The sequence below is a fragment of the Phocoena phocoena genome, chromosome 1 (assembly GCF_963924675.1).
Source record: "Phocoena phocoena chromosome 1, mPhoPho1.1, whole genome shotgun sequence".
In the NCBI taxonomy this organism is placed as follows: domain Eukaryota; kingdom Metazoa; phylum Chordata; class Mammalia; order Artiodactyla; family Phocoenidae; genus Phocoena; species Phocoena phocoena.
In genome coordinates this window covers 12583773-12607365 of record NC_089219.1, presented here as the reverse complement: position 1 = coordinate 12607365, position 23593 = coordinate 12583773, and the positions used below count along the sequence as shown (strand labels likewise).

General features: G+C 46.2%; 1 protein-coding gene across 1 annotated transcript; it reads left to right on the top strand.

The window, feature by feature from the left end:
* Nucleotides 1-1502: 1502 nt before the first annotated feature.
* On the top strand, nucleotides 1503-23593 carry SPATA21 (spermatogenesis associated 21). Its single transcript, XM_065873194.1, has 9 exons — nucleotides 1503-1511; nucleotides 1958-2424; nucleotides 2822-2910; nucleotides 5877-6014; nucleotides 8229-8300; nucleotides 8425-8536; nucleotides 21855-22030; nucleotides 22845-23019; nucleotides 23536-23593. Exons 1-9 carry the CDS (start codon nucleotides 1503-1505, stop codon nucleotides 23591-23593), a joined length of 1296 nt encoding a protein of 431 aa, XP_065729266.1.

The window sequence follows — 23593 nt, the reverse complement described above, 5'->3', positions numbered from 1 at the left end:
TTGCTGTCAGTCACAGCACACAACCCAAAGCTTCCCTGAACACCTGGGAGGCTCCCATCCCCCTCCCAGCCATCCCCACCTCTGCCAACTCTGCCACTTCCCGGTTCTTTGATTTGACTGAGCAACCTGTAAATATACAGTCATCGTCTGCCTGGTGGAATGGTAGGTTGGAAAAAGAGGAATCAAAAGAGCCTTCAGGGAGTATAATCTACAAAAATATTGAACCACTATGTTGTACACTTGAAACTAATATAATATTGTAAATCAACCATACTTCATTTTAAAAAAAGAGGCTTTAGGTTTGGGGCCTGAGCAACAAGTGGTGTCATTAACCAAGGTGGTGACACTGGGGAAGGAGCAGACAGGAAGAACCTAAGGTTCTGCTTTGGTCATGTCCTAGACACCCAAGAAGAAATGCCAGGAGGACGTCTGGAGTTGGGAAGGACAGAGAAGTCAGGATGGGAGATGTAAATGTGAACAAAATGGAGATAACATCTAGGAGAGTGAATATAGAGCAGGAAGGCATCTGAGGACAAGTCACTGGGTCTCTACCACATTTAGAAATGGAGGGACTCCCCTGGTGGTGCAGTGGTTAAGAATCTGCCTACCAATGCAGGGGACACAGGCTCAAGCCCTGGTTCGGGAAGATCCCACATGCTGCGGAGTAACTAAGCCCGTGCACCACAACTACTGAGCCTGTGCCCTAGAGCCCGCGAGCCACGACTACTGAAGCCCATGCGCCACAACTACTGAAGCCCGTGCGTCTAGAGCCTGTGCTCCGCAATAAGAGAAGCCACCGCAATGAGAAGGCTGTGCATGGCAACGAAGAGTAGCCCCCGCTCGCCGCAACTAGACAAAGCCCACATGCAGCGACGAAGACCCAACGCAGCCAAAAATTAATAAATAAATTAATTTTTTAAAAATGGAGCAAGAGCAAGGAATAGCCAGCGAAGGAGGCTGCCGAATACTCAGGGAGGGAGCCAGCTGGTGAGAGAGTGGGAGTCTGGAGAAGAAGGCATTTCCAGAGCGATGGAGTGGTCATCTGGGTCTATCACCACTCAGTGGTAGGCTCTGAGGAGGGCAGAGATCTGACCACCGCCTTGCAAGGGTCTGGTTGGGGCGTGGTGGCAGAAGCCGGACTGGAGATAGGAGGAAAGTGGAGGTGGAGTACAGCCAAATCTTTCAAGGAATTTTGCTCTAAAGGAAGAGCAGAGAACTGGGATGGTAGTTGGAAGGCTTTGTACTGTCGGGAGAGTTTTTTCTTTTAAAGAGGGAAGATATTACAGCATGTTTTCATGCTGATGGGAATAACCTGGCGGAGGGGTAGTGCTGATACTTTAGGAAGAGCGGGTGTGTGGTGAGAGCTACATCTTTTTTTTTTTTTTTTTTTTTTTTTTTTTGAGAGCTACATCTTTGAACCGGAGAAAGGGCTGGGCTGGAGCCTGCGTGGCGTGGCCTGGTTGGAGGTGGGCAGGGGACAGCTCATCCCTCTAATGGGACGGATGCAGGAGGTGCTGCATTTGCTGAATGAATGAGTGGGAATTTATCGAGTGCCTACCACAAGCTGGCTGCTGAGTCAATATGGATAAAAGAGGCAGACGAGGTCCTGCCCTCTGGAAACTTACTTCTGGTCAGGCAGGCAAACAACAGGCACGGACAGGGCCATTGCAAATTGTGTTGATTGCAGTGAAGCAAATAAACAAGTGGTGAGATGGGGAGTAACTCGCTCAAGACCACAGCTCAGAGAGCCAGGATGGGGCAGAGCCCAGGTCAGGGGTGGGGGAGGACATGGGGTGGGAGCCTAGTAGGTTGCAGGAGAGAGGTGGGCCTCCCCAGGGGCCCAGAGAGGGAGGGGCAGGGTGAGGATCCGCTGCAGAGTGGGTGGCTGGGAGAAGTTTTGTGGGACAATCTGGCTGGCCGGAGGCCTCCCAAATCCCCTCCCTGGTCCTGTCCCCAGGAGGCGAGGGACATCGGAGAGGGGAGGGAGATGGACCGTACCCAGAAGCAGCCTCAGGATCCCGGGGGGGCCACGGGGGCCCAGGACCTTGGCAACCCCCGGCCGGGCTTCATGAAGTGCTTGTTGGAGGTGGAAGAGGAGAAGGCCACGCATTGGAGGGTCACCAAGGCCCGTGCGCTGCCAAGCCGGAAGTCCCCCAGGACCCTGGCCCCCGTGCCCGTCTCTGCCCCGGTTGGCAACTCAGCCCCAACCCTGCCTCTGACCCTGCCTCAGACTCCTGCCTCAGCTCCTGCCATGGCCCCATGCTGGGCCCGACCGCCAGCCCCTGGGCCACTTCCTGCCCCCATGGGAGCCCCAGCTTCAGTGCGTATCACAGTCCTGCTGGTCCCTGCATCAGACCTGGGCTGGAGAAGGACAGAACTTTTGCACCACAGTGGGGAGAGGAGCCTGAACTACCCCAAGGCACGGTAGGAGCCACCCCAGAAAGGGTGTCTGGGATCAGGGCCTGGTCCCAGGGCCCCTGGCTACTCTCTTCCAGAGTCTTGTCCCTGTCACTGCACCTGTCTGTTCCCTCCCATGTGTCCCCCCTCCATTTCCCCTCACTTCTGTCTCCTGTCTTTCCCAGCTCTTGATCTTTCATATCTAGGCCCCTTTTTCTCTCTAACCCCCTTTAGACTCTCCATACCTCTGCCTTGCTCCTCCTCTGGGTCACTCGTAGACTCTCCTGACCTCTTAAAGCCTCCCCTGGGGTTCCTCCCATGACTCCCTCTGCCTCAGCTCCCCATCACCCGCCCCTAGCTTTTGGTGCAGGGCCGGGGTGGGTGGCTGAATGTGTGCCCTTTGCCTGGGCTCTGTCCTCTGCAGGCAGGAGCTGGAAGAACACTGCCTCTTGAAGGTGTGTCAGATCTGGGAGGAGAGGTCGCAAGAGCACCTCACACTGAAGCAAGAGGAAGGTGAGGGTGGGCCTGGCCAGGGGAGCCCCTTGCGGGGCAGGCAGAACCCTCAGTTCTTGGCTTTATAAGCCTGGGGTGGGGGACAGGGTTGCTGCTCATGGGGCTGCCCTGGTACCTACCCCAGCCCTGCACTTGGCTAGTGGGGTAGGAGGCTGACCCAAACTCTCACACACCACTGAGTCGGGGAGCACAATCCCGCTGGGTCCTCTCACTTGGGGTCCAGTTCTCTTCTCTGTTCCAGGGCCACCTGTCTGAATGAATGGTGCAAGCCCTGCAAAGCTCTTTCGCTTCTGGAGACGTTTGTGCCTACCCCAACCCAAGCCCATGCTACTGGTCCCCTGCAGAGGCCACCTGGATGGGACGCAGGGCTGTAGAGCCTCCACCTGTCCGAGACCATCCCTCACCATTTAACAAGACCACCCGCCCTGGACATGTTACTGAACCAAACTGGGGTCTGCTTGCCCACGCGCAGTAAAGTCAACCTACTGACACCGGGTTGTGGTGAAGGAAAGGGCAGCGTTTATTGCAGGCTCCAAGCAAGGAGTCCAGGCCTAAACTCCCTGATGGCTTTCAGGGAAAGGTGTTTAAAGAGAGGGTGAGAGACAGGGTTGTGGGGTGTGTGATCAGCTCACGGACATTCTTCTGATCGGTTGGTGGTGAGGTAATCGAGAGTTGACGTTATCAGCCTGGTTTCAACCGGTCTCGGGTCTACGTGCTCATGGTCAGCATACAGTAAACTTCTCCCACCTGGTGGGGGTTTCAGGATCTGCAAAACAGCTCAAAGGACATGGCTCAGTATATTATCTATAGCCCTTGAGGAGGAACTCAATGTCCTTGACTTTGTTTAATGTCTGAACTATTATTAGTTTGTCTTGTTTGACTGTTTTCCTTTCTTTCTGCATTTTCTCACTTCTCTGATTAAATCCATTTTTTGGAACTTGGGGAAAGCCTAGGAGGCTAAAGTTTTTCTACAAACAAGAAGAGGCAGGCAGAGGACATGGGAGGTGTGTGTGTGGGGTCTGTCCCAGGAAGGCCCCATAGGGTCCTGCTCAGTTACACACAGGCCCCCATTTTCCACTGCATCCCACCTCCACCAAAAAATTTAAAAGTTCTGAACATGCACCCTGGGCGAGGCACTGTGCCCTTTGCTCCCCATCGTCCTGGGGGTTGGGCCCCGTGACTCCACTTACCTGCGCTTTGAGGAGTGATTGCTGCTTCCTCTGGGCTCTGGAAGTGGCCTAATCGGCCGTCCACATCCACTGCCAACCCAGCCACACCTGGCTCTTGCCCTGGATGAGGAGGTGTGTGCCCTCCTTCCACCCTCCGCTCTTCCCCAGTCTGGGCCCCAGGCAGGGCCAGAGCGGCCCCTTCTTCTGCCTTCCCTGAGTCCACTCTCTGGCTCCCTAGGACCCCATCTTTGAAGTTCACTCCTTTTAGCATTAAAAGTCTCTAGTCATTTTTAGAGGGGCTTTTCTAGGTCCAGCGCCACTGCCCCATCTTCTTGAGCTGAGTTCACGGACAATGTGCCACTTTGGCTTAGAGACTCAGCATTCTCCCCAAGGCTCAGCCCTGCCTGGTGAGGAAAGAGCTGGCTACCTGCTCTGATGGTCCAAACCACCCTGCATTCGGGATGATCTTACCACTTTTGAGAGCTGTTCAGTTTTCCTTTTTCAGCGTGCCTGCCTGTGGCAGCTCACCACTTAGTCCAAGCCTAATCCCAGCCCTACCTCTTCCCCACATTTCAGTTCTGTTCATCAGAGACTTAGTCTACGACGTGCCAAGCAATGAATTAATACCACCTCTCTGGGAGGGTGTACTGTTGTTCTGTCCATCTTACAGATAAGAAAATTGAGGCTCAGAGAAGCACAGTGACTTGCCCACGGCAACTATATTAGCTTGCTCAGGCTGCCATAATGAAGTACCGCAAACTGAGTGGCCTAACATTTATTTTCTCATCGTTCTGGAGGCTAGAAGTCCAAGATCAGGGTGTTGGTATGTCTGGTTTCTTCTGAGGCCTCTCTCCTTGGCTTGCAGACGTCTGCCTTCTCCCTGTGTCCTCACATGGTCTTTCCTCTGTGCACACACATCCCCGGTGTCTCTTGTGTGCCCAAGTTTCCTCTTCTCTTAAGGACACCAGTTAGGTTGGACTAGGGGCCACCCCAGTGGCCTCATTTTAACTTAATCACCTCTTTAAAGGCCCTATCTCCAAACATCATCACATTCTAAGGTATGGGGGTGGGGTGGTATTAGGGTTTCAACACATGAGTTTAGGCGGCAGGCACAATTTAGCTCGTAACAGCAACCCAGCTTCTTAGTAAATGGCAGAGCCAGTCTTATCACTAGGTCTGTTGATTCTAACCTGGATTTTGCTGTGGGCTGTGAAACCAGACACCACACGTGTTATGACCAGGACACGACTTTTCTATCAAGTGGTGCTGTTCTGGGACTTTCTCAGCAATTTTCCTGGTCCTCTGCTCCGGTCCAGACAAACGAAGCTGTCTTAGAGGCTATGTCTATCCAGATAAGTAACTGCAGAGCCCCAAGGCCAAGGCACAGACTCAGAGTCAGCAAGATCTATCTGGTCCTCTAAACTCTGAGCCTCAGTTTCCCCATCTTTACAAGGGAATAAGCATTCTGCTCTTACCAGGCTGTTGTAAGAATTAAATGAGAACATGGCTATAAAGAGCTTAGCACACTGCCTGGCACATAGCAGGGGTGCCCTAAAGTGGGCACGTTCTGGTGCAAGGTGAAGGCAGCTAACTAGCTGAGCTTTTGCCACACCAGCTGAGCCCTTGGTCTGACCTTGTACTAGAGAGTGAAGTGAGTCGATGGGCCCACACCCCTCCACTTTCACTCTTCGTTAAGTTTGTCCCTCTACCCAGCCATGGTGATAAAGAAGGCTGGACAGGGGGTGGTTGGAGCGGATGGGATGAATGGTGGAAACATAATGCCACTGCCCACCCCAGCCTTCCGCAGCTACTTTGAGATCTTCAGTGGTCATGGCGAGGTGGATGCACAGAGCCTGGAGAACATCCTGCTCCTCGTGGGCATGTCCCTGATGCCGGCCCAGGTGGAGGATACCCTGAGGCGTGCTGATATCGATGGTGAGTTGGGGGAGGCTTCATCCTGAACCCCAGGCAGGGTCAGGTTCATGGGCCACATGAGACCTGTGCAGTCACACAGGGCTCTGCGCTTACAGGGTCCTGACTTTGGTTTAATGCTCTGCTGTTACAGTCTAGAAAGTCTTGATAATTTTTGAAAGAGGGGCCCTATTCTGCATTTTCATTTTGATCTGGGCCCCACAAATGATGTAGCTGGTCCTGGCCCCAAAGTTAGGGCTCCCTGGGTACCTACTCAGTGCCAGGTTCTGGGGACCCAGAGATGACCAAGACTTATTTCCTAAGGTGTAGGTGATCTCTGAGATCAATCCTTCCAGCGCTTTATGTGTGCTTCATTGGACATTCCTCCATGACTCGGTCACTCATTTTACCAGCTGTATGACCTTGGACAAATCACTGAAGTTCACCAAGTCTCAGTTTCCCCACCCGTAAAAGGGGGCTTACAGCAATACCCATCTCACTGGGCTGTTAAAATAATTAAATGAGATAATCCAGGCAAAGCACGGAGCACAGCACTTGGTGCAGAGCATGTATCCGGGAGACATTAACTGCTGGTACTATTCATTCACTAAATATGTATTAACTGCCCAAGTATGTCCACTCCTGTGCTGTGCACTGGGAATAAAGACACGTGTAAGACCTGTGAGACCTGCCCTCGAGGTGCTCACACGGCCAATGACACAGAAGGAAGAGCTGCCAAAGGAAGCAGCGCTTAAGGTGGCTTGGAGGAAGGGATCAGGAAGGAAGGCTTCCTGGAGGAGGTGATGCCTGAGCCAAATTGTGAAAGATGAAGCAGGAGTTAGGCAGGGAGAGGGGAAGGAAGAAGGGCATTGCTGGTGGCAGAAATAACCTGGACAAAAGGAATAGGGCACAGGGTGAGAAGTATCACATGTGGTTTGGTTGGCCAGATGCAGGGAACACAGTGGAGCTGTAGGGGGCCTGGGCTCCTGACCTCTGAGTGTCAGCTCTGCCTCCTCCATCACTGCCTGAGTGTGAATCCTCAGAGACAAGTTAAGAATTGACCTCAGCTCGGACCCTACATGACCCCAGGCAACAGCCTACTTTTGTCTATGCCTCAGGCCTCATCTGTGACATGGGGATAAGAGTGTTAGGCGACCCCCCCCCACCCCCCCTCAAGGGTGGCTTTAAGAATTAGAGACCACTCATCAATTTGTCCAGTAGTTCAGAGAACATTTGCCAAGCACCTCTCTGTCTGAAGCCCTGAAGACACAGTGCTGAACAAAACAGCCCGTTCCTGTCTCCCAGAGCTTCAGTTAAATCCCAGATCTTATGAGTGTGTGGTTCAAGTACAAGGGTTCTATGACAGTGTCCAACAGGGGGTCTGACCTGCACTGGTCTGAACTCCGTAAGGAAGTGATGGTCAAGGGGGAGCATTAAGTGAGAGAGTTGGAGGGAATTCCTTGGCAGTCCGGTGGTTAGGACTCCGCGTTTTTCACTCTGCGTTTTCACTGCCGGGGCCCGGGTTCAATCCCTGGTTGGGGAACTAAGATCCTGCAGGGCCACAACAAACAAACAAAAACAAGCAAACAAACAAACAAAAAGAGTTGGAGGGTGGTGGAGAGAAGTCTAGGAAGAGGAAGCAGCGTGCGCAAAGGCCCGCAACAGGGAAGAATGTGGCCCCTGGAGGGAAAGCAGGTTAGCGCTGGGGAGTTTGGTACCAGGTAAGGCTGGAGACAGGTAACGGGCAGGTCTAGCAGGACTTTGAAGGCCAAAGTGGGAAAACTGTAGGTACAAATATGTCCTCATGCAGAGACTAGCACACTGTAGTAAGAGTTGCTGACGTTTAATGAGCGTGTATTATATGCATGGCCCTATTCTGAGCACGTTGCCTCAATTTCTCTCCCATGAGAAAGGTGTTAAGGTCATCCTCACCCTATAGATGAGAAAACTAGGGCTTAGTGGGGTTAAGAGACTTTGCCAAGGTCACAAAGATAGTAAGTGGTACACCTATGACATGAACCCAGTCTGCTGCTTCCAGGAACTTCTGGGAGCTTCTAACCCAGGAGATTTTAATTTTCACCTTCTACTTTCCTGTGTGCACCATGCTCTCTGCATTGAATATGCGTTACTTTTATAATCAAACCCAATGAGTAAATGCTAATAACCGTGCCTGGGTCGCAATGCCCGAGCCTGCTCTGAAAGGCCCCTGGCCACACTGTATTCTTCTGGCCTCCACAGGAGACGGCCACGTGAACTTCAAAGACTTCTTGGCCGTGATGACAGACACCAAGAGCTTCTTCTGCTCTGTGGGTGAAGCAGGGGTGAGCCCAGGGCACTCAGAGCTGGGGGGAGGGGCCAGGTGGCTGCTGGGGCTGTTAGGCATCCAGGGCTGTTAAGTGGTAACGGCAGCCACCAACCCACGTCCCCAGAAGAGAAGGCCTGACGGACATGGCTCCCCCAAACCCCCGCACTCTGCTCTTTGAGATCCTGTCCCTGCTGGTGGAGATGCTGGCATTACCTGAGGCAGCCTTAGAGGAGATCACCAGGTGAGTAGGACTGGCTACTGGGAGTGGAGGGTTGTGGACATGGAAATGGCACCTAGCGTTTTGGCAGCTGAGGACTTTTGATAATTAGGACTCTTAGTTGCCAGTGAAACCCACATAAAACTGGCTTACACAACAGGGGAATGTATTGGCTCACATCACTGCTCAGGGCCTCAGGAATGGCTGGATCTAGGAGACCAGATGATACCATTCAGGCTTTATCTCTCCCGCTCATCTCTGCATTAGCTCCAAGCTCAGCGAGGCTCTTCCCACAGTGGGAAGGATGGCAACCGGCAGCCTCTACTCTACTCATACCTTCCTTGTTTTGCAACCTCAGCAGCAAGAAGAATACCTTCTTGCAGTACTCATACAGCAGTCCCAGAAAGGGAATGCGATAGGGCCTGTCTAGGGCTAAAGAACACGAGGTGGAAGCCTCCCCGTGTTGCCAGAGTGGGCTGGTGGGTGGTTAGTGGTTCACCTAAGGAAGAGACGGCTGTGTACAAAAACAACACGAACATTCGAGGGCTAGAAGCAGAGGGTCAAGGCAGAATGGCCCACCTGGTCTCTCTTGCAGCACACAGAAGCTTGTCCCTATTGCTCAGAAAGTTGGATCACTTTTTCCTGCCACAGAACAGGCTTTGTCGGCAGGGGCCGGAGGAGGGGGAATGATTGTAGGCTGTTCCACTAATACCAACTTAGCAAACCCCAAAGACAAGAGATCTTTCTTCCTCCCGGCATCTATAAATCACTAAACACATAAGTCTGAAGATGACAAATGTATGATTTTAAAAGCAATAAAACAAATTGCCAGGTATCAATTTCTCCAGTTTAAAAACAGGGCTTCCCTGGTGGCGCAGTGGTTGAGAGTCCGCCTGCCGATTCAGGGGACACGGGTTCGTGCCCCAGTCTGGGAGGATCCCACATGCTGCGAAGCGGCTGGGCCCGTGAGCCATGGCCGCCGAGCCTGCGCGTCCGGAGCCTGTGCTCCGCAACAGGAGAGGCCACAGCGGTGAGAGGCCTGCGTACCAGAAAAAAAAAAAAAAAAAAAAAAAAAAATATATATATATATATATATATATAAATTCCAGTAATCTTGAAGCCTGTGTGTGCCCTACCCCAATCACAAAGTACTTTCTCCCTAACAAGAACCAACCCTTATTCCTTTGCTTTTTGTTTTAAAATTTCACTGCTTATTTTTTCCCTTATCGTTCATTGAAAATTTCATACATACGGCAAAGTTAAAAGAATTTTACAGTGAACATTTATATACCAACCACCTAGATTCTACTGTTGCCATTTTGCCATACTTTTGCCATGCTTCTATCCATCTGTTCATCGATCTGTATTATTTTTTATTCATTTCAAAGTAAATGATAGTTATTTCCCTCTAAATACTTCAGCATACATGGCATTAGCTAATGATCAATATTTGTATAGAGCTTCCCCCCCGCCCCCGCATATTGTGAGGTATAATGTACATTCAGTGAAATGCACAGATCTTAAGTGTATCATTGAATGAGTCTCAACACATGCCCACACCCCAGCAACCTGAACCCCTTTCAAGATATACAGAACTTTACCATCATTCCAGAAAGTGCCCTCATGACCCTTACCAGTTGGTCCCTGAACCGCCCCCCCCCCCCATCCAGAGGCAATCACTCTTCTAATTTTTTTTTCCACTAGAGTGGTTTTGCCTGACAACTTCATATAAATGGAAACAAACCGTATTTAGTCATTAGTATCTAGCTTCTTTCACTCAGCATAACGCTTTTGAGATTCATCCATGTTGCTGTGGGCAGCAACAGTTCACTCCTCCTTATTACTGTATCCCATTGGATGAATATACCACAGTTCATTCATCCATCCTTTCATGGGTAGATTTCTGAGCTGTTTTCAGTTTTGGGTTATAATGAATAAAGCTGCTATTAACATTTTTGTACAAGTCTTTGTGTGGACATATATTTTGTTACTTGGGTAAGTACCCAGAAATGGAATTGCTGGGTCACAGGATAGGTGTATTTTACTTACAAGGAACTGCCAGACTTTTTTATCTAAGTGATTCTACCATTTTACACTCACATCAACAATGTACGAGTTCCAGTTTCTCCACATCTTGTGCAAATCTCTACTGTCAGTCTTGCTAGTTTCAGTCAGTCTGGTGGATATGCAGTGGCACTTTTAAAAAAAAAAAAATTTTATTTACTTATTTTGGCTGCGTTGGGTCTTTGTTGCTGCGCGCGGGCTTTCTCTAGCTGTGGCGAACGGGAGCTCCTCTTCGTTGCTGTGTGCGGGCTTCTCACTGCAGTGGCTTCTCTTGTTGCGGAGCATGGGCTCTAGGCACACGGGCTTCAGTAGCTATGGCACGTGGCCTCAGTAGTTGTGGCACACAGGCCCTAGAGCACAGGCTCAGTAGTTGTGGCGCGTGGGCTTCATTGCTCCATGGCATGTGGGATCTTCCCGGACCAGGGCTCGAACCCGTGTCCCCTGCATGGGCAGGCGGATTCTTAACCACTGCACCACCAGGGAAGCCCTGCAGAGGCACTTTTAAATTTTGACTCACACTTGTTTGTATTCCTGAATACTTTATTGTTTAGCTTTCCATATTTTTTTACCTCTATCGGAGTGGACTCATACTATAAGTCCTCTGTTACTTTTTCTTCTCAGTGTTAGGTATTTGTGACTCATCCATGTTCTTACGCATAGCTGTAGATCATTTATCATTTTCACTGCTACATACTATTATCTGGTACGACTACATCACAATATATGTATTTGTTCTGCAGGTGGACAATAGGTCTATGTTCAGTTTCCAGCCATGGTAGAAACAGTGTTAAAATTTTGTATATGTTTCCAGGATACCTGGGAAAGCGTTTCTCAAGAGCAGCAGTTTTAAAACTTTTTGGTCTAGGAAACTGTCAATATTTTCTATATATGAACTTAAAACAGAGAGATCTAAAAAATATTAATTTATTTAACAAAGATAACCCCATTACATGTTAATAGAAAAAAAACATTTTAAATGAAAAAATAATGATATTTTCCAAAACAAACAAACAAGAAAGTTAATGAGAAGAATGGCATTGCTTTACAATATTGAGAATCTCTTCAGTGTCTGGCATAAAAGAAGTTGGCTGGATTTTCCTATATGCTTCTGCATTCAATCTGTTGCAATCTGTTGTTTTGGTTGAAGTATATGAAGAAATCTGGCCTCACACAAATATGTAATTGGAAAAAGTATTTTAATAGCCTTTTCATTTAATATCCCATATATCATGGAGGTAGTTTTCTTTGATAGTACACCAAACTTGACGAGCAGTAGTGTCTTAAAAGTTGGTTGCAATATGGAATCTGATGCCATATCTGTGAACTGTTCGTTGTACTCTTTTTTTAAAAAAATATTTTTTTGGTTGTGTGGGGTGTTAGTTGCGGCCGGCAGGCTCCTCAGTTGCAGCTCCAGGGCTCCTTAGTTGTGGCAGGCGAACTCTTAGTTGCAGCATGCATGTGGGATCTAGTTCCCTGACCAGGGATCAAACCTGGACCCCCTATATTGGGAGCACGGAGTCCTATTCACTGCACCGCCAGGGAAGTACCCTCGTTGTACTCTTTTAAATAAAAAATCTATTGTTTTTGTAGTTTAAATGGATCTTTTCCCATGAATGGCTTTTGTAACATGCATTGTTCATTTAGAACATATTGCGTATCTTCTAAATGTTGACACATTTCATTGTAGTTATTCTACATATTATATGTATAATTATTAATATCACCCCTAATGTCAGACAAGTCTTTAGGGAATTCCCTGACGGTCCAGTGGTTAGGACTCGGCGCTCTCACTGCTGGGGCCCAAGTTGGGTCCTTGGTTGGGGAACTAAGATTCCACAAACCACATGGCATGGCCAAAAATAAATAAAATAAAGTCATCCTTGCTTTAAAAAAAAAAAAAGTTTTTAAATATTAGAAGTGTTGTGTGAGGCTACAGTTCAGTTCACTCATTTGACTGTTATAAACTATTCTGTGTATGAACATGCATATGACACATGCTTATTATAATGGATTTTTAAAAAATTTATTTATTATTTATATTATTTTGGCTGCACTGGGCCTTCATTGTGGCACGTGGGCACTCAGGCTCTTCGTGGCGGTGCGCGGGCTCTCTCGTTGCAGTGTGTGGGCTCTAGAGCACTTGGGCTTAGTTGCAGTACGTGGGAATCTAAGTTCCCTGACCAGGGATCGAACCCGGGCCCCCTGCATGGGAAGCTCGGAGTCTTAACCACTGGGCCACCAAGGAAGTCCCATGATAATGGATTTGCTTTCCCAAATTCTAATTTTTTACTTGAAAGCTTTAATTTTGTCATAGGTAACAAACGCTGTCAGCTGTTTTCCTTGAAAGGATGGGCTAACTTCATCCATTTTCGAGAAAATATCTGCCAAAATACGCAAGGCTGCATAACCACAGTTTGTCCTTTTTTCAAGTAAAAAATGACATTTAGTGTGTAGGGGAGGTAAAATTTTCCTTTACCCTCTTAGAGCTCCCAGCTGGGACTGATGTAAGACAGACTAACAGGAGAAAAGCATACAAGTTTAACTTACACGCACATGGGAGCCCTGAAAAGAATAATGAAGACCCAAAGAACTGACAAGCCCGAGGGGCTTGCATACAAGGATGAAAAGAGCAGCAACTGTAGAAGAGTAATTAAAATATATGGGCAGGGGCTTCCCTGGTGACGCAGTGGTTAAGAATCCGCCTGCCAATGCAGGGGACACGGGTTCGAGCCCTGGTCTGGAAGATCCCACATGCTGCAGAGCAACTAAGCCCGTGCACCGCAACTACTGAGCCTGCACTCTAGAGCCCACGAGCCACAACTACTGAGCCTGTGTGCCACAACTACTGAAGCCCGCGTGCCCAGAGCCTGTGCTGTGCAACAAGAGAAGCCACCACAAGAAGAAGCCCGCGCACTGCAACGAGGCGTAGCCCCCGCTCGCTGCAACTAGAGAAAGCCCGTGCGCAGCAACGAAGACCCAGCACAGTCTAAAAAAATATATATATATATACATATATATATATAATATATATATATATGCAGAATTAGGAAGATAAAGAGTTATTTTAACCATGTCTGTTTGTACAGAGTTCTCTTGGCCTGGACTCTTTTTTTTTTCCTTTGGCCGCACCACACGTATACACTGGCCCTCGGCAGTGAAAGCACGGAGTCCTAACCACTGGACCGCCGCGAAATTCCCTCTTCCTCTCTTGTGATAAGAATGTTTCTTCCTCCTGGTTCAGGGAGGGCAGCTTTCACCTGGGAATTTTGTCTCCTGCTTTTAGAAAGAAAAAGTCAGTGGACGCTTCTTGCATCTACTGTTTTTCAAGTGCCTTTAACTCAAAATAATCAACATGCTGAAGTGGCACATATTGGGATGGCATGTCCTAAACTCCTTCATTCCCTCCATCTGGCACTTCCCTAGAAGTTTCATCTATTAAAAGCTGAGTTGGTGGCCGTGGAGAAAAAGTCGGGTTAGAAGTTGCAAAGAGATCTGTTAAAGGGGGAGGAAAACACAGATCGGAACAAGCAGAAAAGAACAAATCTAAGCACATGATCCTGTATTTCCCTGGATCCGTCTCTGAGTCCTGAGAACAGGTCAGTTCAGTGACAGTCGGAGCTCACTTTAGGAGGCAATGGTATAGGTAGGAGTAGGGCACCCGCCTAACTTAGGCCTTTATATGGTGAGCTGCTAGCAAGCATTTAATGAGGGGCATTTCTTTGGAAAAAGAGAAACAGAGGTTAATGGTTAGAATAAATTGTAAACTCAGTTTTTGAGACCAGAGGGCAGTTAATTGTGAGATTCTTACATGTCAGTCTCAAAGCATCTTCAGATGGTGGAGGGACTTCCCTGGCAGTCCAGTGGTTGAAACTCTGCGCTTCCACTGCAGGGGGAACGGGTTCGATCCCTGGTTGGGGAACTCGGATCCTGCATGCCACACAGTGGCCAAAAAAGAAAAAAAAAAAAGGTGGAGTGAGGCTATCTGGTGGCTCTCTGATGAATTTTCTGGCTTGCAGTTTGAATGTCTTTGGTGACGGCACTGGGTGTTCCCGTGAACTAACAGCAGCAGGCATACAGGGTTGTTATATATGATCTGTTGCAGTGATTTTTTCTTATTGATGTTTATATTAAGTTGCTTTAGCTTGCAGGGCATTGGGAAAAGGGCAGTCCTAGTTTCCAGGTCAGGAGGGTGGAGGGAAACTAGAAATGTTGATTCACTTTGTGAATACAAGTGGCAGGAGCCAGTTTATAAAGAAGACAAAAAGCTCAAAGTGAACTGTTCAACAACCTACAAAGGTGTGTTACAGCTTTTATTGAAACACAGAATTTTTCTCTCCACAATCAGTTCCATTTTTATCAGATAATCAAAGTAAGACTAATTTGTAAAAATTTTTTTTGTTATTGAAGTGTAGTTGATTTACAATGCTGTGTTAGTTTCAGGTGTACAGCAAAGTGATTCAGGTCTAATATGTACTAATATACATATTAGTGTGTGTATATATATATTAGTTTCTTTGTGGACAAATCAGGCAAGTATCAGAAATCACAGAGTTCCCTGGTGGCCTAGTGGTTAGGATTTGGCGCTTTCACTGTGGTAGGCCTGGGTTCAATTCCTGGTCCAGGAACCATCCCACAAGCTGCACAGCGCAGACAAAATTTAAAAAGAAAAAAAGAAATCACAAAGAACCTAGAAAGTTAAACGTATGGCTCTCTCCATTCTTTTTTACTTTTAATTTACTGTCATGGTTGACATACATCAAACAGTGCACTTTAATTGTGCATTTTGTTCTTAGGTTGAATTCATAGCATTATAATGTTAAACATCTGGTAGAGATAACATATGCTTTGACTAGTCTTAATTTACATAAGCTTTTTTTCCCCTTTCTTTAAGCCAATTAAATACAGCTCTCTTACAAGTTAATTTTTATCAATACCATCTGCAGTAGAAAAACATTACTTACATATTATTTATATATATATATATATATATATATATATATACACACACATATACATACATAAACATGCAAGACCCAATGCAGCAAAAATAAATAAATTAAAAAAATAAATCAATCTATTTAAAAAAAGGAACTCGTTTCATTTCTGGTGGGAATGCAAAATGGTACAGCCACTTTGGAAGACGGTTTGGTGGGTTTTTTTTTAAATTCATTAATTAATTTATTTTTGTCTGCATTGGGTCTTCGTCTTTGGGTCTTCGTTGCTGCGCATGGGCTTTCTCTAGTTGTGGTGTGCGGGCTTCTCATTGTGGTGGCTTCTCTTGTTGTGGAGCTTGGGCTCTAGGTGCGTGGGTTTCAGCAGTTGTGGCATGCAGGCAGAGCACAGGCTCAGTAGTTGTGGTGCACAGGCTTAGTTGCTCTGCGGCATGTGGGATCTTCCCGGACCAGGGATCGAACCCGTGTCCCCTGCACTGGCAGGCGGATTCTTAACCACTGTACCATCAGGGAAGTTCCAGTTTGATGGTTTCTTACAAAACTTAACAAACTCTTACAATATGACCCAGCAATTGTGCTCCTTGATATTTACCCAAAAGAATTGAAAACCTTGTCCACACAAAATTAACTGTGCTACACCTACATAGTGGAATATTCAGCACTAATAAGAGCCATCAAACCATGAAAAGACAGAGGAAACTTAAATGCATATTGCTACGTGAAAAAAACTGATCCGAAAAGGCTACATACTTTACAGTTCCAACTATGTGACATTCTGGAAAAGACAAAACAATGGAGACAGTAAAAAGATCAGTGCTTACTGGAGTGAGGGGAGAGGGAGGGCAGTGGAGCACAGATTTTTAGAGCAATGGAACTATTCTGTATTACCATAATGGTAGATACATGTCATTTCACATTTGTCACAACTCATACAATGTACAACACTATGAGCGAATCCTAAGGTAAACTATGGCCTTATGGTAATAATGATACGTCAGTGTAAGTTCATCAGTTGTAACAAATGTACCACTCTGGTGGGGGATGTTGATCATGGGGGAGTCTGTGGGTGTGTGTGTGGGGGAAGGGCAGCGGGTAAACGGGAACTGTCTGTACTTTCCACTCAATTTTCTGTGAATCTAAAAACTCTATCAAAAAAACCTTAGTTAAGAAAAAAAATACACTATAAATAGAAAGTCCCCCCGCCAAATTAATTAACCATATACACTTGGGTTTACCTCTGGATTCTTTATTCTCTTCCTGTGTCTATATTTCTGCAAATACCACATAGGTCTTGATTACTACAGCTTTATAGTTAAGTATTCAGATCAGGTAGAGTAAGTCCTCCAACTTGTTCTTTTTCAAAGAGTTCTAGATCCTGTTCTATTCTAGGTCCTTTGCATTTCTATATAAATTTTAGAATCAGTTTGTCAATCTCTATAAAAGAGCCTGCTGGTATTTTGTTGGGATTGCATTGAATCTATATGTTCATTTTGGGAGAAATGACATCTTAATAATAACAAGTCTTTCAGTCCATGAACGTGGTATATATAACTCTTCACTTATTTAGGTCTCTAATTTCAGCAGGATTTTGTAGTTTTCAAGATATAGATCTTTTACATATTTTGTTGAATATATCCATAAGTAGTGATAAGGTGCTGAGAGTTTAGACCTCTGCAAAGCATGAAAGTTCATGGTTAAGAAGTTTAAAAAAAATATATATATATATATATATCCATAAGTATTTCATATTTTATACTGTTGTAGATGTTTCCATTTTCCTATTGCTCATTGCTGGTATTATAGAAGTATAGTTTATTGTTGTATATTGATCCTGTATCCTATGACCTTGCTAAATTCACTTATTAGTGCTGGTAGCTTTTTATAATAGATTTCTTAAGATTTTTACACACACAATGATGTCATCTGTGAATAAAGACAGCTTTACTTCTTCCTTTCCAATCCATTAGCATTTATTCCTTTTGCTTGTTTTATTGCACTGGCTAAGACCTTAAGTAAAACAAAAGTGATGACAGCAAACATTTCTGCCTCGCTCCTGATCATGGGGGAAGCAATCAATCTTTCGCCATTAAGCTTGATTTTAGCTGTAGGATTTTCGTAGATACTTCTATCATGTTGAGGAAGTGCCTTTCTATTTCTAGTTTGCTGAGAGTTTTTATTATGAATGGGAGTTGAATTTTGTCAAATTCTTTTTCTGCATCTTAAGATGATTATAAGGTTTTTCTCTTACATTCTGTTAATATAGTAGATTAAACTGATTTCTCAATGTAAACTAACTGCATTCTCTGGAAGAACTCCACTTAGTTGTAATGTATTATCCTTTTAATATATTACTGGATTCAACCTGCTATTTTGTTAAGAATTTTGGCACCTATGTTCAAAGGAGATATTGGTCGTTAACTTGCTTTTTGGGTGATATCTAGTGTTCCTGTTAGTATAATGCTGGCATCATAAAATGAGTTACGTGTTCTCATGTCCTGAAAGAGTGCATGAAATCTTGGTATTCAGTCTCCTCTAAAGGTTTGACAGAACTTACAGTGAAGCCGCTTGGACCTTATTTTCTTTGTGGGGAGGCTCTTTTGTTTTGTTTAATTGAAGTACAGTTGATTTACAATGCTTCAGGTGTACAGCAAAGTGATTCAGTTACATATATACATATGTTCTTTTTCAGGTTCTTTTCCATTATAGGTTATTACAAGATATTGAATATATTTCCCTGTGCTATACAGTAGGTCCTTGTTGTTTATCTATTTTCTATATAGTAGTGTGTATATTTTAACCCAAAGTCCTAATTTATCACCCCCCCACTTACCCCTTTGGTACCAATTAGTTTGTTTTCTATGTCTGTGAGTTTATTTCTGTTTTGTAAATAAGTTCATTTATATCATTTTTTTATTTTCCACATACAGGTGATATCATATGATATTTGCCTTTTCTCTGACTTCACTTAGTATGATAATCTCTACGTCCATCCATGTTGCTGCAAAAGGCATTATTTCATTCTTTTTTTATTCCATTTTATGTTTTATCATCTTTATCCAGTCATCTGTTGATGGACATTTGGGTTGCTTCCATGTCTTGGCTATTGTAAATAGTTCTGCTATGAACATTGGAGTGCACGTATCTTTTTGAATTAGAATTTTCAGCTTTTCCAGATATATGCCCAGGAGTGGGATTGCTAGATCATATGGTAACTCTATTTTTAGTTTTTAAAAGAACCTCCATACTGTCTTTCATAGTGGTTTGTGCCAATTTACATTCCCACCAATAACGTAGCGGGGTTCCCTTTTCTCCACACCCTCTCCAGGCTTTCTTTCTTGAATATTTCTGGCAGTTACTTCTACATAATATGGATGTACTACAATATTTTAGTTAATGATTTTTAGACTTGTATCTACTGACTTCTTGTTATGGTAAGAATTTAGCTGTCTGATACAACTATCCCCTCAGCTCCTCCTTCCCCATTCAAATATATTATCATTTTTTTACTAAATATTTGGGGTTTCTAATATTATGGCTACACAGTTATTCATAGCTGAGCATTTTTTATATAATGATTTCATTTCCTTTCTTATTTTTTCATTTCCTAAAAGTTGACAATTGCCTTTTTTTTTTTTCTTTGTACTCACTGACAATTCTTGTACCTTCCTAGAGCTTCTTTTTCTTGGAGGCATTTTCTAAATAATTCCATTTTTCTCATTTTTGGATTAATTTCTTCTTAGGCATGCTGCAGAGCCGTCATCTTGGGAGTCTGTTGTCATCCTAGGAATTCTTTCGTCCTTCCCTCTGATTGGAATTCTGTCTACTGGATCACATGTCTTACTTTTCCTTGATTTGCTTACTCTTTCTTGGTTTGATTTGCTTAAAAAAAATAATAACGGGAGCATGTTTCACCAGTAGCTTTTTGGGGTTAGAAAGGCAGTAATTCAGCGACAGATATGGGAATGCCAGCCCTTGAAATTTCTGTCTTTTAAGCTATAGTGATCCAATCTAAACTGGTTGTCCTCTATGACAGTTGCACTGCCATTGTGGGATCTCCCTTCACCATCTTCCTTTAACTTTTGTCTTTCTCCTGTGTTAGATCTCTTATTTTCTGTATGTATATCTTCCTTTTTTTTTTGGTTTATGCCCTCATTTTGGAAGAACATGCCCTCCAGTACCTTCTTGAGAAAGGATGAATGGGAGGCATGAGTTTTGAGATTTTGTATGTCTACAAAAGTGTTTATTCTACCATCACACTTACTGAATAATTTAGCTAGGTACAGAATTCTAGATTAGTGTATTCATTAAGGAATAGACCCCAATGTACTACAGTTCAAACAGTATAGTTTATTTCTCTCATATTGATGGCTTGGAGGAAGCAGGCAGGAAGGCAAGGTTGCTCAAGCACCCAGTTTCTTTCCCACTTATTCTTCCACCATTCCCTAGGTCAATCCTAAGCCAATTTACCAGCAACACATCTAAATTCAAGCCCACAAGAAGGGGAAGGAGAGGAAGTAGAGAGCAAGCAATTTCCTTTAAAATTGTGACTGAGAAAGTTGCACACACTCTGCTCATGTCCTGTTGGCCCCTGTGGGGTGAAGTTATTTCCTAGTCCATCTTTTTACTCAGCATGCTGTCTTTTCAGGTTCTAATTTTACACAGGGGTCTAGATCCAATCTCCATTTGAGGGCTCTGGTATTCATTTTCTATTTTCTCTGTGTGAAGCTCATTAAAACCCAAAATTCCAGGCTTCAGGGATAGGCAGAGGTCCTAGCAGAACCACCTGCTTAAGCCCTAAGGGCTTCCTAACACTCTGAGTAGCATGCCTAGCCTTCAACACTGCCTACAAAGTCTCAGGTAGTCTGGCCCTCCCATCTTGCTGCCCATTTCTACCCCCTTCTCCCTCACACACAAGCTCTAGCACCTCTCTTCTTAGAGCTCACCAAGCTCTTTCGCACCTCCTGGCCTTTTCACAAGCCATTCCCTCTGCCTGAAAGAGGCTTCTTCCCGATATCCACTCAGCTTGCTTCCTCCCCTCATTTTGCTCAAATGCCACCACCTCGAGACTTTCACTGACTACTATGGACAAAACAGCTCATCACTACCTCCTACTCAGCTTTTACTTTCTCTCAGAACACCCATCACTCCCCACATGGTACCATAATTTATTTACTTGTTCATGGTCCGACTCTCCCACTAGATGTGTGCCTAGGTAGTTGATTTAAAAAGTGATACCAGGGAGCAGAAGTGAGGGAAGGGACATGAACACAGGAGGAGGAGGAGCCAATACAATGATGTGCTACTGAGTCAGCCATCCCCAGGATCTTCTGAGGAGACTATGAATGGTGGCTCAGAACCATCAGGGGAACAGACAGGAGCCTGTATACCTCAGCTGCTGGTTCCTTTGTCAAGGGTGCCCCACACAGGTGTTTAACTCCCCTGCACTTCTGGGGCGCATATGTGTCAGAGAGGCTCTGGAGCAAGCAGCAAGAGGTAAGATCTGAGGTGAGACTGGGCCAGGTTGTCCCTGTGCAGAGCTGGTTGAGGCCCACGTAGAAGTGGTTGCTGTGACAGTGGCTGGACTAAGAGGTGGGGCTGAGAGATGACACAAGGACCTTATATGAATATCTCCTGCACTGCTCTTTCCCAAGCATTTAGGTGAGTGGCCAGCATACAGTAAACACTTAATAAATATTTGAATGAATGAATGAACAGTGCTGCAGTCTAGTGGGGAAAAGGCAAGTAATGATGAGTTAAGAGTATTAAGTGCGCTGTGATAGGGTTAAGTACAAGTTGTCAGGGGGCCTATAGTGGGAGCCTAACCCGTCTATTGGAGGAGAGAGGACTTTCTGGAAGAGATGGCCTTTAAACTGCGATCTGGAAGATGAGGAGGAGTTAAGTGCACAGCTGGCTTACAAAGCACTTGCACATCTAAGTAAAAATACCAGTGATAGAAATCATGGGCAACATTTACCAAGCTCTTTCCTTGAGTCAATTTGCTGAATGCTTAATGGGTCTTGTTATTTAATCTTTGCTTTTAACCCTATAAAAAGCGCTGACTGATCTGCTTAGAGAAATCAAGTGACTTCCAATGACTGGCAGAGATAACCATTTCCCCCCACTTTATAGGGGTGACCGAGACCCAGAGCAGAGCAGTGACTCGCCCACAGTTACAGGAAGTTAATGGTTGAGCCAGGACTAAAACCCAGATCTCTTGTGGCCCTGCTCCCGAGCTGGCCTGACAGAACAGGGGCTCAGAAAGAGTGAGGGAGGAGGAGGGTGAATTAAACACGGCTGGGCTGAGCTGGGCGGCACTGCCTCCCCAGCTATTACCAGAAGAAGCTGAAGGAAGGCACCTGTAAGGCCCGAGAGATGGAACCGGCCATTGGCCGGCTGCAGTCCCAGAAGAAGCTTCCCTACAACCCGCAGCAGGCAGACACCTTGGAAGTCCCAGAACGAAGAGCCCTCAGGATCCTGAGCCAGCTGAAGCAGCAGAACTATGGTGAGGGCCCTGGGTGCCACACAGCCAGGCCCAGGAGCTGAGACATGGTTTCCCACTTCGGGCTTAACTGTGTGCCATCAGCCAGCTGGCTGATAATCACCACCCATCTCCAGCCTTCCGCACACCCTTTCCCCTGAGCCTTAGCCCTGAGCACAGGTTGGTCCCAAGAGCCTGGACTGAGAAGGAAGAGTGCTTAGCAATCCCACCTCATCATTTATTGAGCACCCTCTGGGGTCACTCACTATGCTAAGCCCTTTGCAGACACGCTAGAATTTAATCCTCATAATCACATACTTACCCCACGTATTCACGATGAGAAAACTGAAGTTTAAGCAACTTGCCCAAGGTCCCACAGCTAGCATGTGTCAGAAAGGGGAGATTATACCCAGGTCTGACTCTAAAACCTGTGCTCTTTTCTCTGGGCAAGGTTACCTTCCCGTAATAGTAGACTTCTACTGTGTGCCAAGTGATGGGCTAGAAGCTTTCTAGAGTCTTTAGAGTGTGCCTATCAGACTCTGCCAGGACTCATCCCAAAGACATGTGCTCCTTTTTAAGCAGGTATTAGCCCTTACACTGTTCTCAGCATTTAGCTGAGTGCTTTGCATATATTATCCCTTAATCCTCATCATCAACTCTGAGGCGGATACCACCACCAGCTCCAGCTTATGCAGAAGCTCAGAGAGGTTAAGTTACTTGCCCAAACCCACCCAGGTCGTTACGTGGCAAAGCTGGGATTTCACATGGGTCTGCCTGCCTCCCAGCACTGGACGTGCTCTGAAACATTCCCCTCTCCTGTCTCTGCCACCTTTGCCAGTTGCCAACCTGCAAAGCCCCTATGCCCAGGTGCCTTGCATCCCGCTCTGCCCGAGGCTGGACAATACGGTCCGCCGGAAGCAGGGCAGCCACTACATGCTGGAGCTGTGTACTCCCACCAGCCTGGGCCCTGACACCCGTAGCCTCTTCTTCCAGACTAGATCTCAAGGAAGCAGGTGGGTACCCAGAGGGCAGGGACTGCAGCCCAGGCCCATCCACCTCCTTCCTTATGAAGTCCCTGGCCTAACCCAAGGGAAATCCATCCTTCCAAGAGATGCCTCAGAGACTGTTGTTCCAGGGAGGAAAAAGGGGAAAGGATGGAAGGGGGAAGAAACTAACCTTTGAGAGTCTGTGTCCCAGGTAGATTGTTCCTAAGTCAGGGTACTTACGCCTTTCTGTGCCCGGGACTCGGTAGCACTACCTGCCTTTCTCATGCAGGGGGTTTAAGTCCTTTGCCTGAGTCTGATTCCATGTTAGGAGTAGTAGGAAACAGGCTTAGCAGCTGGGTGGAGGGAAGCTTCCCCTGCAGCAGTCCTCTTCCAGGCATCCTGGGATAAAAGAACACTGGACTTGGAATCAGGCCTCTGAGCCCGACTGCTGGCCCCATCACCTCCCTGGGAAGGACTCCTCTCCCCTTGGGCACATGGGGTGGCTCACTTCCTCCCACCCTTCTCTTCCACCTCTCTCCCTAGGGAACCCAGCTCTGACAGTCGAAAGTGGCTCAGTTCTGTGCCGGCTCGAACCCACTGA